General features: G+C 46.9%; 1 protein-coding gene across 1 annotated transcript in view; it reads right to left on the reverse strand.

Annotated features, from left to right (window-relative positions):
• Positions 1–15,497, reverse strand: part of LOC144121081 (uncharacterized) — a 342,169-nt gene that overhangs the window by 79,740 nt on the left and 246,932 nt on the right. The window contains exons 7-11 of the mRNA XM_077654023.1: positions 5,856–5,978; positions 4,845–5,099; positions 1,271–1,393; positions 745–867; positions 489–611 (exon numbers count right to left, since the gene is read on the reverse strand). Coding sequence (XP_077510149.1) covers positions 489–611; positions 745–867; positions 1,271–1,393; positions 4,845–5,099; positions 5,856–5,978 — 747 coding nt within the window. The remainder of the gene's footprint in view (positions 1–488; positions 612–744; positions 868–1,270; positions 1,394–4,844; positions 5,100–5,855; positions 5,979–15,497) is intronic.

Raw genomic sequence — 15,497 nt, forward strand, 5'->3', positions numbered from 1 at the left:
GTCAGGGAACAAGACGAGGTGCCAGAAAGAAATACTAGAGAGAACGTACGTGGAACTGAACAGCACAAAGAAAAAAACGCACTCCGTGTGTCATCCTCATCATTAATTTTCTTCGGGACGGTATATTTTCGTTAATTTGACCAACCTGTCACCGCGCCGTCTGTCAACCCAGAACGCGTTCACGAAACGTAACAGTGAGGGCAAAATGCCATTGCGCATTTCTTACCTGCCAGTGTGGATCGACACTGGGTGAAATATGGTGTTTATGTCTACGATTATCGCGCGATGTGGCAGATGGCTGCTGAAGAAAGTGCGCCGAGAACATTTTTAATCACACGTCTTTTCCTAAAGGAATCACATCACGCCGCAAGAGTCCATTTCTCCGGAGCAGGCGAGAAACGTCGGAAAATGCTACTACTGGCTATGATAATCGTCCCACTAGAAACCGGAATAAAGCGGCCCGTGGAAAAGACCTCCCGAAAGCTCACCTCTTTCGCACGACTGGTAAGCGTTACCGGTGTAACCCTTGGGGCACTCGCAGCGGTAGCTGCCGGGGCTGTTGTAGCAGAGGCTTCCGATGGCGCAGGGATTCTGGGCACACTCGTCCACGTCTGCGCAGGTGTTGAAGGAGGGAGGGAGAGAGAACACACAAATGAACCCATTAGTGCGCGACCGTGGCGTCGGCGAAGGAAGGAACAGTAAAGGAATGAACAAGTGAGAGAGAAGGCATGCATATGTACGCACCGAGACACTGAATCCTTGGGTCTCCAGAGTAGCCCTCCTTACAGGTGCAGTGGTAAGACCCCACATCGTTCAGGCAGAGTGCGTTCAGGCCGCAAGCCGTTGGCCGCGAGCACTCGTCCAGATCTGCATCGTGAGTGGCGAGATTGAAATGCGCAGACGATAAAGGATATCTTTTTTTTCTCACTATTATTGTTTCGTACAAAAATCGTCACTGGCCGATATTCAGATCCTAGTTCGGTAGTAAATTTGATCCTAATTGTTTATATTGGCCTTATTTTAAATTTTGATTCATGTTTGGTTACCTTCTTCCCTCATCGAGAGGTTGCGCTGCGGTGTGTTCGCAAACCAAAGGGCACTGGCAAAGACTGAGAAGAACAACTAGAACGTAAGGCAAATTACCTGCTAGATAAACGTCTAGCCATGCATGCACCGGAAAGAAAACAATCGTGTGCGCTCGCCGCTTTGCGCTGCATATCCTATAAGCAGTACATAATTCATAGACGAAAAGAATCGCATTCCATCCTACCGTGGCATCCGGCCGACAGCTGCGCCTCGCCGATGTATCCCAGCTTGCAGCGGCAGAAGTAGCTTCCTTCCGTGTTGGTGCAGTCCGTGTTTGCGCCGCACGCGTGCGGGCACTCGTTGATGTCTGCGGAGGACAGAGGAAGAAAGTCAGGCGTCGGCCGGTCTCTCATGCAGCATGCTGCCCCGTCCTAAAGAGGCTTGCTACTCTGTCCGTGCAGTTCACGGTCGCGGAGCCCTTCATTAATAACAGCGTTATAAGGAGCCCTTCCTGGGGGATTCAGAGCGTAGACCGTTAACATCCGGTCACGTGACGACGTGAGGTCACGTTGCCGTAGCCCTTGTTGGCACCAAGTCTACGTTTCGACAGGCAGCAGAAAAGCAACTTCTTTCGCTGAGTTTATACCAGGTGTTTCAGGGAAGGTGATCGCTAATTAAAAAAAAGGGTTTTTGAGGTAAAGAGAAGCTTTTTGCGGCATAGTAATACCAGCCATATCAACTTTTAGAATTTCGAAAACGCGATTGCTTTCGGCGCTGTGGCTTGACAAAATGTGGCTGTTTCCACTAGTTAGGAGCACTGGAGGGGTTGCTTTGGCTGCATGATTTTTGAAAGTGCATGTATATTGGCACCATGCAGCCAATTTTGTCGAGCCACAGCGGCGAGGGTAAATGCGTTTTCGAAATTCTAAAGATCGATATGGCTATTGCTAATTGCCGGCTACAAATCTCTAATTGCAGTCAGGTACCCATCGGTAATAGTTAAAAAGTTAACTATTGCAATTCAGTTAACCACTTCGCTAGTTAACATGATTCGCCTGTTTTCTAATGTCCGCCAACACTGGTATGACTATGCCGCAAAAAGCTTCTGTTTACCTCAAAAGCCCTATTTTTAAAAATTAATGATGTCCTTCCCTGAAACAACTCGTGCGGTACGTAGTTGAGCGTAAACACTTGACAACTATTTTTTTTGTTTTTCCTTGTGTTTCTTGCCACTTTATCAAAAGACACCACTGGACCGTAAATCCAAGGGAGTTATGGTATACTAATGAACTAATCGAGTTTACTAAGTCATTCAAATACGAGAGATGGGCTATAGCACTTACAGGGCGGCTGCACGCAAAAGCGACCGTTCGTAATACCGGCAGCATTAAATGATAAAATGTACACTCCTGTCACTCAGCCTTTGATGCCAATTCTCCTCGGTTCCCTGTCGCCCAGGGTTCAATGAGAAGCGTATACCTGACACCCGCCGCGGTGGCTCAGTGGTTAGGGCGCTCGACTACTGATCCGGAGTTCCCGGGTTAGAACCCGACCGCGGCGGCTGCGTTTTTATGGAGGAAAAACGCTAAGGCGCCCGTGTGCTGTGCGATGTCAGTGCACGTTAAAGATCCCCAGGTGGTCGAAATTATTCCGGAGCCCTCCACTACGGCACCTCTTTCTTCCTTTCTTCTTTCACTCCCTCCTTTATCCCTTCCCTTACGGCGCGGTTCAGGTGTCCAACGATATATGAGACAGATACTGCGCCATTTCCTTTCCCCAAAAACCAATTATTATTATTATTATTATTATTATTATTATTATTATTATTATTATTATTATTATTATTATTATTATTATTATTATTATTATTATTATTATTATTAGCGTATACCTGACGTGCATTCACACTCGTTAAACTGCTTTTATTCCTTTAATATATCTGTCTTGCTCTCTGCGTAAACGTTCTACCACCACCGCCGATTTAAAAGAAAAGACCGGGGAACTTTGGAAAGGGGCCGAGAACAAACAGTTTGCATCACTCGCTGCTTCCTGCGGCAAGACCAATGTAGCTTCCACAAGGTTGCCTGCCGTTGCGTCCGCAAGCGGCGGCGGCAGCAGCTTTGGCAGGGGGAGGCACGCACAGGGGCGGGACAGAACAAAAGAAGCGGGAAGTTCACACGCGCTTTCCCTTTCATCTTCTCCGGTGTCGCCGCCTCCAATTAACGAGCGAGGAATTCCTGAGCGCGCTGTGCGCTTCTTATTCTTAGTTCTACTTGCCGCTCCACTATTCTTTCCCATTGTTTGTGGAACGCCACCCCGCCCGCATGCTGCACAGCCTTGAGAGAGCTAGGCGACAAAGCGCGGCGTCGTCTGCTACCAACTGTGTACAACAGCAGCGCCGTCGACAACGTCTGCTGCGAAGCGTGAACGCTTGCGCAGTACGCCGCAGACGGTTAGCTCTTGTCCCGAATGATTTTATTTTTATTTTTCTTTGTGCGTGTTCACGGCGGTCGATGACTGCGTGCAGAAACCTCTGACTGGATTAGTGGCGAGGATCCAGCTTAAAGTTCTGTCACTGCGTGCGAAGGTTTTTCTATGAAAAGTGAAATCCGACCTGCCCCATCACCGGAAAGTATGATGATGATGATGACGATGAATTTTTATGGCGCAAGGGCATCTGCAGCCAAAGAGCGCCATGGCACAAGGTGTTTTCCTTATACTCGAGGTGGGGTCAAAGGCCCATTTCCCAAGCGTTTCACCCCAAAGAAGCCGAGTACCAGGCAGGGGAAAGCTTGTACCCATTGCGGCGCTGGGGATCGAACCCCGCACCTCCCGCATGCGAGGCGGATGCTCAAACGACTTGGCCACCGCTACGGTATCACCGGAATGTAAAATGCAGCTCGAGTAATCTAGCGACTGTTCGAGTTCTGAAAGATGCCGCTCCTTCAGGCTTTAAAGAAAAATTTGAGAGGATACATAAGCTCCGCCTTAAGGGTTATGACGCGATAGCGTAGTGGGTTAGGCTTTCCATTCTGAACAGTGCCAACCTTTGAAGGCACTTTTTCATTTTCTTTCAATTGTTTCAATTAATTGATCAATTACACGCTGTAAATTTTCTTGATTAGCATCATCAAGCATTGGATTTCATTCTGAGCGTTTTGACGCGTTTGAACCCCCTTTTCCCATTTTTTTATTTCTTCAATTAATCAATTAATTACATGATTTCATTAACTCGTCATCTCATATCACACACCAATCAATGACCAATCATTAGAACCACAAATTACCATGATACGATTCCTTTTACGCAGCCCCCGATTATTCGGTTATTCCGACACGCGGTGCCGACTATACGCCGACGGCTTTTTGACCGAACGAGCTGTATACGCTATCGCGTAAAAATGCTAAGCCTATGTACAAATTGATAGGGAAGGAAAGACGGTTATTACAGCTGACAATGAGGACTTATCTTGAATGCAACCCTTACAAAAATTGTCTATAGAGAGTCTATAGACTTTTTATAGAATCTGTCGCCTTCCTACAGATATTTATATTTGTCTATTCGTAGCCTATAGAGTGTCTATAGACAAAAATTTACTAAAAGTGTATGGCCATAAATATATAGATTGTCTATAGACTGGCTATAGGGTTTGTATTGCCTATGGACTGTTCTCTATGGTTTGTCTATAGATAGTCAATAGACTTCATAGAGAGAAGTCTATGGACAATCTATACACTGTCTAGATAACCTTCTGCAAGGGAACAACGCTTACATATATTTCCTTCCCTCGCTTCAACCGCGCGCAGACATGACTCACCCTGGCAGGCGATCTTTGGGTTCCCGGTGAATCCCGGCGGACACTGGCAGTAGAAGCTTCCGGGCGCGTTGACGCACGTAGCCCTTGCGCCGCAAGGGAAGTGCGGGTCCAGGCACTCGTCCACGTCCACGCAACCGTGGTGGGCGCGGCCCGGCAGGGGCTTGTATCCCGGCCGGCACTCGCACTCGAAGCCGCCCGGGAGGTTGTGGCACACCGAGTTGGCGCCGCACGGGTCGTTGCGGCACTCGTCCACGTCTGCATCGCCACATGAGAGAAGAGGCCACGCCGTAGCCGAAAATGGGTGATGCGGAACTAATTACAAACCCTTTGTCCCAGCGAGGAATGGGTAATCCATGGCAAGACTTGCACTGCTTGACGTCCCTCTGTAGTTAGTCTAAGGCATTTGTGGTCGCCTTTTGGTACAGACTTGTGGCTGTGGTAGTTATGGCCACACTATGACCAACCTCTGTAGTATTAGCGGTTAATTAAGTTATAATTCGTAGCGACCGTCCAGCGACTGTCACGGCAGGCCTTTTATGTTACTGATATCCTTCCTTGCAGACCAAGATGAAAATGAGTGTTTATCCAAGGTACGCAACGCCTTGTTAGCAACGCTCTACATGCAGTAACCGACCTGGGTATAAACTGACAACCAAAACTGTGCTATCAAAGGTTCTGCTGCGTGTAACTCGCTCTTAGCGACAACATGCTGCATATTCATTGCGCCAAGGCGTGAATGAAACCTTGTGTCCTACACAGTATACACCCCGCTTAAAAAATGTTTAGGCCAAAGCGTTCACTTGTAGTGGAATGAATGTTCCTTTAATTCCCTCTGGAGCGGAGTAATCCAAGAACACGTCAAGCATCAAGGTTCTCTACCGCGGAAAGAAGCCTTTTCATATCACCTGAAGGCCCCGTGGTTTTTAATGGTGCTGTCACGGCTACATAATGCAGATCGAACAAAGAGCCTACGGCCTCAAGATTTTTGATCAGGACTGTACGTCCACCTACCATGGCACTCGATAGTGGGGTCGCCGGTGAACCCGTCGGGGCAGACGCACGTGTAGCTGCCAGGCACGTTGTGACACTCCGCGTGCAGGCCGCACGCGTTAGGGTCCTGGCACTCGTCGATGTCTAGGAGAGAAGCGCACCACAGGTTAGAGACCTCCGGGCAAACACGTCCACAAGGACACGCGTCAACAGTTTTCACAATCTCTAAAGGTCAAGTATAAAACCTGTATACTGTACAGATCCCACAGTGCGCGATTTTGCGGCGTTTCCAAGAATTAGTGCTTTTCTTTTCTGAGGAAATGAAATGGCGCAGTAAGTGTCTCACATCTCGGTGGACACCTCAACCACGCCGTAAGGGAAGGGATAAAGGAGGGAGTGAAAGAATAAAGGCAGAAAGAGGTGCAGTAGTGAAGGCCTCGGGAATACTTTCGACCATCTGGGGATCTCTAACGTGCACTGACGTTAAAGACCCCGTTTTCAGGACAGATGCACAGAGCTGGCTCAGGCTTCCGAGCTGTAGACTACAGACGCTGTGCAGAGGGTCTACGTAGATTCATGGCTTGCGCCCGCTTCGTCGCGACTGCAGATCAGGAGTATGCAACACAACGTTGCCTGATGGCCCAATTCCGGTCTCACAACGAAATGAAGAACGTTGCAAGCGTAAACCGTTATGACTCCAGCGATATAGGGTCCAAATCAATAATAGAGCGCTAATTAGCGTACTTCGTAAGAATGCTGACTAATCGATGCGCTACAGTTTGAAGCAAACAGGAACTTCGACAACACTCTAAAATCAGTTGATGGCCATTTAAACGGATACAGACTCTAAACACGAAGGCTGACCTCGAGCGCACACCCTTTTAGTGGCTGGATATTTTGCCCAAGCCCTGAGGTACATTTCCATCACTACGAATTCGGTCACTCCCGTTTGGAAACGGAAACGCATTCCCTCTGCAAAACATGCGAAATTCTAGCAGTTACGAAGACTTAAACCTTAGATATCAATCTCCTCTAATTGCTAACCTCAAGACTTCCGGCGCTGCACTGATTAGCATCGTCCCGTTGCTAACTGCATCAGGTTACTATGCCTTGCGGCGGGAACATGTCTCCGTTGCCGGCAGTAAGTATTCTGTATGTTTGGTGATCGAAATCTACCCCGGAACTTGGGCAGCATACCCTGCCCCTAAAGGGGAGTTCGCTAGAGCTCAGCTTACTCCCTTTTTACTCCCATATCGGCTTGCAGTGCAGAGTAATCGTACTAAATTACGCCATTATCACATTTAGAATGCGAAGAATACGGAGTAAGTCGGTGCCAGCGACCACACACGGCGCCACAGATGCGGCGCCAGGAAAGTCAAGCGCACGCACGGAGACCAAGCGTGTGTGTATATATATATATATATATATATATATATATATATATATATATATATATATATATATATATATATATATATGTGTGTGTGTGTGTGTGTGTGTGTGTGTGTGTGTGTGTGTGTGTGTGTGTGTGTGTGTGTGTGTGTGGCACCAGTTGTCAAAGCAACGCCGCCATTGCGTCCACGAAAAGTAACAGAAGCATAAAAAAAAACTCTCCTAGAGAACAGGGCGACGGTGGGGCTGACATAAGCATGACTTGCATAAGCGCGCGCGCGCGTAATCAGCAAAAGAAAGCCAGCACTATACGAGCGTGAAAATCACGTCTGCAACTTTCCTGGCGAGCGAAATTCGCGCCTCAAAAGCTCGCGTTGAGCACACGACGCCGTGAATGTCAAATTGTCTTCTTTTTTTTTCTACTTCCATTTTTCTCGGTTTTTATCGTTTATTCGCCTTTCTAGAGGAACGCCGGCGCACGCGGACAATGAGAGGAAAGCGGCAGACTGCGAGAAGTCACGGCGGCGCCCGTGGTATCTTGCACAACAGAGCAATCTGTCTCCCCGGACACGCAGCGGATATGCAAGTTTGTAGAATGGTCCACGGTGGTGTACGGGGGAAGGGGGGATGAAAAGGAAGGGGGAGAGGGGGGGGGGGGAGGGCTTTTGTGTAAACACTTCTAGGATTCACAAGAGGACAATGCGCGCTACATATGCACTGCTTTGAAGCGCTCTCGCGTTTCTGTATAAGTGTTTGCGCAGCCACGAATGGCCTTGTCGTCCTTCCAGCGTCCTCTGCACCGCACGCGTCGCTGACCGCGCATTCGTCACGGCAGGAACAGCAGGAGGGGGAATCCGACGCCGGAGCAGTGAAACCGAGAAGCATTTTTTTTTCTTTTTGCAAACTTTCGGAGGCAGGCGTCGTTGCATGTATACCGCGGTCGTTGAGCGACCAGAACCGGAGCGACCCTCCTCGCATGAAGACCCTCATCCTTCGGACTGTTGCCCGCGCGCCTTATATGTATAGCTTCGCGGAAAATCAATTTCGCCGGTTATGAAGTGTATCGTATACGGACACCGACTGAGTAATGGCGCGGAGTCGCTTTGGAAAGCGTAAGGAGAGAGCACAGGCATGTATATATACTTGTGGTGCGTGCTTGGGGTGAATGGACGGGTGGGAAGACAGTGGGGGAGAGGGGGCAGAGATTTGAGTCACGGATGGTGCAAAGACAAGAAGAGTTTATAATATAGACAATCATGTAAAGCGGAGCAAGCTGTGCGCCGTGGGAACGTGCGCAGCCTGCCAGAGATAAAATCGGAAAAAAAAAATGGGCTTCGCCCGAGTTAGTTGGAGCTTCGTGTTATTCATCTTGGCAGGTCGAACCTAGAATCGCCCCAATGATCGCCACTACCTAGGGAGAAGAGCGAGCCGGCTTTCATTCCTTAGTTCACGTTTTTAAATTAAGTTCGAGTTGTCAGTGCGAATAACGCCGAATCGTGAGATAAACGCGCAGAACCTCAAAAGACGCTGTCATTTTCTCTCTCTCTCTCTCTCTCTCTCTCTCTCTCTCTCTCTCTCTCTCTCTCTCTCTCTCTTCGCCTTCTCGCAGGTGAAGCTCCGCCCTTAATTTCTTTCTTTTTTCTTCTTCTAGCACGAATGTAGGTGGTTCACAATGACCTTGAACGAAAAGAAAGGGAAAGTGCACTACTTCACCCATCCCCAACGGTGGCCCGAAACAGCCATCGGCGCATGAAACACAAACATATTCGCAGAAGCAAAAAAATAGTAATAATAACAATCACCGGCATGAAAACAGAAGAAAGGCGTTGCATAGTCCCCGTCTGCGGTTAAAAAGAGAGATCCGCGAAGCACAAAAGCATACCGGCCAATTTTCGACCGCTATATATACGGTTACGTACTTTGTCTGTCGTCTGCGGGGAAGAAGCAAATAACAGGGAGCATAAGAAGCCGCCAGACAACGGTTTCACTTTCGCTCGCCGCTCAAGGATAGGCGGAATTCCGAGAAGACATTCCGAAGAAAGAGAAAATAAAAACGCGAAGAGCACACTGAGCGTATAGGAGGCTCTCACGGCAGCCGCTGCCGTCAGGCGACGGGATGATATAGACGGGTATGCACAGGTGCGCCACGTAACAAAGAGCGAAGAAGCTACACTTGTCTCCCCTCTTCCCCCATTTCCAAAGAGCCTTATTTATCGCTGTATTCCTCGAAGGAAAAGGAACGGGTGGCCGGGCTGACGGAGGCTGTATGCACCATGGGACTGAATCGTCTCAAGGATATGCGTCTAGACACGGCTTTCTTTTGTTCGAGCGGTTGTCGGCGTTGCTGGCGGCCGTGTTTCACTTTCCACGGCCTTTACCTCTTGTGAACTCTGAACCGTCGGCGCCAAAGTTGGGCGTCAACGGTTTACACGGCTGCCAAGGCCTTGGCGTACCATTCTCATGCGTTTTCGTCCTGAAATCGTGCAAAGTGAACGCGTATTGTCACGCGGATTTGTCGGAAAAATACAAGTTGCCGCATCTTCTAGTATTTTTCCAAGTTGCCGCATCTTCTAGGTTCGAACCCGACCGCGGCGGCTGCGTTTTTACGGAGGAAAAACGCTAAGCGCCCGTGTGCTGTGCGATGTCAGTGCACGTTAAAGATCCCCAGGTGGTCGAAATTATTCCGGAGCCCTCCACTACGGCACCTCTTTCTTCCTTTCTTCTTTCACTCCCTCCTTTATCCCTTCCCTTACGGCGTGGTTCAGGTGTCCAACGATATATGAGACAGATACTGCGCCATTTCCTTTCCCCAAAAAAAACAATTATTATTATTATTCATCTTCTAGTTTCTTTTGTTCGTTTCTTCCAGACTTGGCTACAGCTGGTCGCAGTTGCATTTACCGATGCCGATTCGCCGTTTATGTTAACTGTTACGTGAAAGAGTCACGCCGTGATGTAAAGGAGTCCGATTTAATTCGACCGTCTTTGTGTCCCTCGGGAGCACCGTGTTTCTCGGTGCACGAAATTCTTAGCATCTGGACGCCATCGAACTTCAGCCGAATCGAGCCCTTCCACGGCAGCAGAGCGCCACTGACTATAGTCGGATACAACTCAAGAACGAAGCGGCTTTCCACATCAAAGACCCTCTTCCAGCCAATGGCGTCTGCCGATCCTCACGAGCCTGCCAACGTGACAATGAACGGAGTGGCAGGTGAAAGGCGATAGTCCCCTCCCTCCATGGTCGGGGATAGTCCACTCCCTGAATTGTCACGCTAGCAGGCTCATGAGCATTGGCCTGCTCACGCCATTGGCTGGAAGAGCGTCTTTGACTGGGAAAAGCCGCTTCTTTCTTGAGCTGTATCCGACTATAGTAAAGCCACTGCGGCGAGTGACTGGTTCGTTTTCGTTTACACAAATACTAAAGGCATGCTGTGTATCTGGCCATTAAAGGCTTGACGTTGAATGGCAGCCTACATGTGCATATAGGGCTGGTTCCTTGGATATGACCGTCAGCTCGATCTCGGTCGCTCGGTGATAGACGGAACAGATTCACTTAGTTACTGTGCTTTAGCGACTGTTTGAATGCAAATGACATGTGTACCCATTTGATAAAGACATAACCACGGCTGATGTAGCTATGCTTGCGTACGCGTGTGCAAGTTAGGAAGCAATGAGAAGAAAGCAGATACGGAGCTAAGCAAACAGCAGCAACAACAACCACCCCCAGCCAAACGAGAATACTGCTTTCGACGGTGTATAGTCAGGGATGTACAGGCAGGTGTACAGGGTGTGCGCATGATTTCGTGCCGCATATATATATATATATATATATATATATATATATATGAGAAGAAAACGGAAAAGAAAAACGGAGAAGAAAAGCAGAAACGGAGCTAAGCAAACAGCAGCAACAACAACCACCCCCAGCCAAACGAGAATACTGCTTTCGACGGTGTATAGTCAGGGATGTACAGGCAGGTGTACAGGGTGTGCGCATGATTTCGTGCCGCATATATATATATATATATGAGAAGAAAACGGAAAAGAAAAACGGAGAAGAAAAGCAGATACGGAGCTAAGCAAACAGCAGCAACAACAACCACCCCCAGCCAAACGAGAATACTGCTTTCGACGGTGTATAGTCAGGGATGTACAGGCAGGTGTACAGGGTGTGCGCATGATTTCGTGCCGCATATATATATATATATATATATATATATATATATATATATATATATATATATATATATATATATATATATATATATATATATATATTATATATATAGATAGATATATATATGCGGCACGAAATCATGCGCACACCCTGTACACCTGCCTGTACATCCCTGACTATACACCGTCGAAAGCAGTATTCTCGTTTGGCTGGGGGTGGTTGTTGTTGCTGCTGTTTGCTTAGCTCCGTTTCTGCTTTTCTTCTCCGTTTTTCTTTTCCGTTTTCTTCTCATATATATATATATATATATATATATATATATATATATATATATATATATATATATATATATATATATATATGCGGCACGAAATCGTGCGCACACCCTGTACACCTGCCTATATATATATATATATATATATATATATATATATATATATATATATATATATATATATATATATATATATATATATATATATATGCGGCACGAAATCATGCGCACACCCTGTACACCTGCCTATATATATATATATATATATATATATATATATATATATATATATATATATATATATATATATATATATATATATATGCGGCACGAAATCATGCGCACACCCTGTACACCTGCCTGTACATCCCTGACTATACACCGTCGAAAGCAGTATTCTCGTTTGGCTGGGGGTGGTTGTTGTTGCTGCTGTTTGCTTAGCTCCGTATCTGCTTTTCTTCTCCGTTTTTCTTTTCCGTTTTCTTCTCATATATATATATATATATGCGGCACGAAATCATGCGCACACCCTGTACACCTGCCTGTACATCCCTGACTATACACCGTCGAAAGCAGTATTCTCGTTTGGCTGGGGGTGGTTGTTGTTGCTGCTGTTTGCTTAGCTCCGTTTCTGCTTTTCTTCTCCGTTTTTCTTTTCCGTTTTCTTCTGATATATATATATATATATATATATATATATATATATATATATATATATATATATATATATATATATATATATATATATATATATATATGCGGCACGAAATCATGCGCACACCCTGTACACCTGCCTGTACATCCCTGACTATACACCGTCGAAAGCAGTATTCTCGTTTGGCTGGGGGTGGTTGTTGTTGCTGCTGTTTGCTTAGCTCCGTTTCTGCTTTTCTTCTCCGTTTTCTTCTCATATATACATATATATATATATATATATATATATATATATATATATATATATATATATATATATATATATATATATGCGGCACGAAATCATGCGCACACCCTGTACACCTGCCTGTACATCCCTGACTATACACCGTCGAAAGCAGTATTCTTCGTGCCGTATATATATATATATATATATATATATATATATATATATATATATATATATATATATATATATATATATATATATATATATATATATATATATATGCTGTTGACGACGGTCGCATACAATGTGTCAGGTGTGAGCCGCCAGGTTGATTTCCACGCGCTTGAGTTTTCCACCAAAAATACAAGCGGAAGGGAGGAAAAGAGCATACAACTACGGGCAGCGGCAGTATGAAAGCCAGAACATTAAAAGTGTCTCACAACAGCTACTTTATAAGTATGATGGAGAGGCACATTCTGTAGTTCTTTTTTTTTCAGAAATAGCTCTTCCTCTGAACGTATATACCACTAAGAACTGTCCGATTTCAATGAAGAAATTACAGTAAAAATCGCTGGGTGTGTGCAGAGAGAGGGGGGGGGGGGGTACAAATTGAATGTTCCCTGTCATATCACTTCTACCTGTACATACCTAACATAGGATTTTTTTTTCTCTGAAACAGAAAAACTGAAAGTCAAGAGCAACTCGTGGAAAAATCGCAGCGTGAGAGCATGCTAGAGGCTGGCACCTACAGAATACATGTACCATTGCCTCTATCCTGTGGAAGCAACTTGGCCAAGGCATGAAGCAAGCACGTCATAATCCTCGACCGACCGGCTCTTTGCGTCGGTGTACTCTCATGCAGGTGCGACAGGAAGATTCTTCAGCGGATATATATGTGTGTGTGTGCCTGTCGAGGGATGCGTGTCCATGCCTGGCCCTTAGCCATGGCTATGCAATGATAGATGCAGCAAGCATAGGAGCTGGTGCATGCGTATTACGTGTGGGCATATACAGAGGCGTGGTGGGCTCCCATTCCAGGCGTCGCCGGGCCCACCGTGCTTATATGTATTTGTGTGTGCGGAGGCATCGATCACTGTCCCGAGGCGCCGCCAGGGTGCATTGCGTCTCAGGCGGGGGCCCCTGTCCGCGCCCGAGTCTTTCGAGCGGTGGCGGTGCCGTGCCCTTGAAAGCGGCGGAGCGAGCGACGCCCCCTGGCGGTCCTGACGACGTTATTAGTGGGAGCGGAGGTGAGAGGCCCTGCCCGCGGGACGCCGCGCCACCAGGCAACGTCTCGCGAACCCGCGGATTAATACCAGGGGGTAAAGCGCGGAGGGGATGGTGTGATAACCTTCTGCGGTGCCACCTAAGGTGTTGCCAAGAAAGCGTTAAAAAAAGGTAGCCCAAAATTAATGACTCACTGCTTCAGCGAGCGTTGAAATCTACTTTAATAGAATATTTTTCTCCCTCTAATCACCCTGATCTTAAAATCGTGGAGCCGCCGCGGTGGCTGAGTGGTTATGGCACTCGGCTGCTGTCCCGAAAGACGCGGGTTCGATCCCGGCCGCGGCGGTCGAATTTCGATGGAGGCGAAATTCTAGAGGCCCGTGTGCTGTGCGATGTCAGTGCACGTTAAAGAACCCCAGGTGGTCGAAATTTCCGGAGCCCTTCACTACGGCGTCTCTCATAGCCTGAGTCGCTTTGGGACGTTAAACCCCCATAAACCAAACCAAACCAAAATCGTGGTAGGGATGCTCTATTTAAGCTTCAGTTTCATGGTGATGGCCGCCATCAGAGCACCGATCAGAATCACGTGGATCTGAAAATGTCGTTGATGCCAGATTGGCACGGCCCTGTATTCGGTCAGCAGAATATCGGCTGGGTACCAAGAGGCGTAACCATAATGGCTGACACCGTGGTTAGCCATAATGTTGAGAGGGTGTAGATCGGGGTGCATGAGGTCGCCGATTTCAGTCTAGTCGGTATCTATCCCTCTCACACCGGTTCAAGGCGAATATTCTTTATTTGTGGAACCTCCAATCGAGGAAGAAAGGACACAAAGACAAGTTTAACAGGTGAACAGATGTGCGCGACTGAGGGTACATTGCATGTTTTTACCTGAGTTCGTCAGAAACATGTTCGCCCTAACGTATAGACGTACACGAAAAGAGGACATATAGAACTGGCTTGCGTTAAATGTGACTGTAGCGTTTCCAGGACATTCGCGACTTAAGTCTTCAGGAGTAGTTGCAAACCAACCCTATTCCCTTCTGACAAATGGTATAACTTAAGTTTGGGTCGTTGTGTTGCGAAAGCTTGCAATGAGTTACGGAAACGTTGCAGCCACAAGGGAAAGAAGGTTGCGTTATACAGAATAACTTGAAGCTGTGTTCCTGGGCTGATTCAGGGAACAATGCAGAGCTTTGGGCGCAAAAGCGACTTCTGTGTCCATGTACAAATTACCGTTAAAATAGACGGGCTCTTTTTCTCTTCAGCAACATACACCCGTACGATCACGTACGAAAGTCCAGCTGTCTTAGAGACCACTTTTAAATGCGAGGTAACAGTGTAATATTATACGACACTGTTATAAACATGTTGATAGGAATGGTCTCAGCTTCTCATGCGTAGCTAAATCCTGCTTTTAAAGTCTGTCCAGTGCTGTCACCGAGTAGTTAAGACTGTCATAGAAAACAAAATGGGGTGCGTTTTTTTTTTGCAATAAACATAAGAAAACTACAAGAGCCCCAAAGATGGATCTGCGGATATTTTGAGTGTGACGATGCAATCTTACGATATGCGAAAAAGAAATGCGTTCATAAACGATTTCCCGCTGAAAAAAAATGAGTTTGTTAAGAATTCCTGGAGACTCCACTACCGCGAGAATACCCCCCCCCCCCCCAATTCTTCTATACATATTCGTCTTGTTTTGCATTTCCC

Source organism: Amblyomma americanum, chromosome 2 (assembly GCF_052857255.1).
Source record: "Amblyomma americanum isolate KBUSLIRL-KWMA chromosome 2, ASM5285725v1, whole genome shotgun sequence".
In the NCBI taxonomy this organism is placed as follows: Eukaryota; Metazoa; Arthropoda; class Arachnida; order Ixodida; family Ixodidae; genus Amblyomma; species Amblyomma americanum.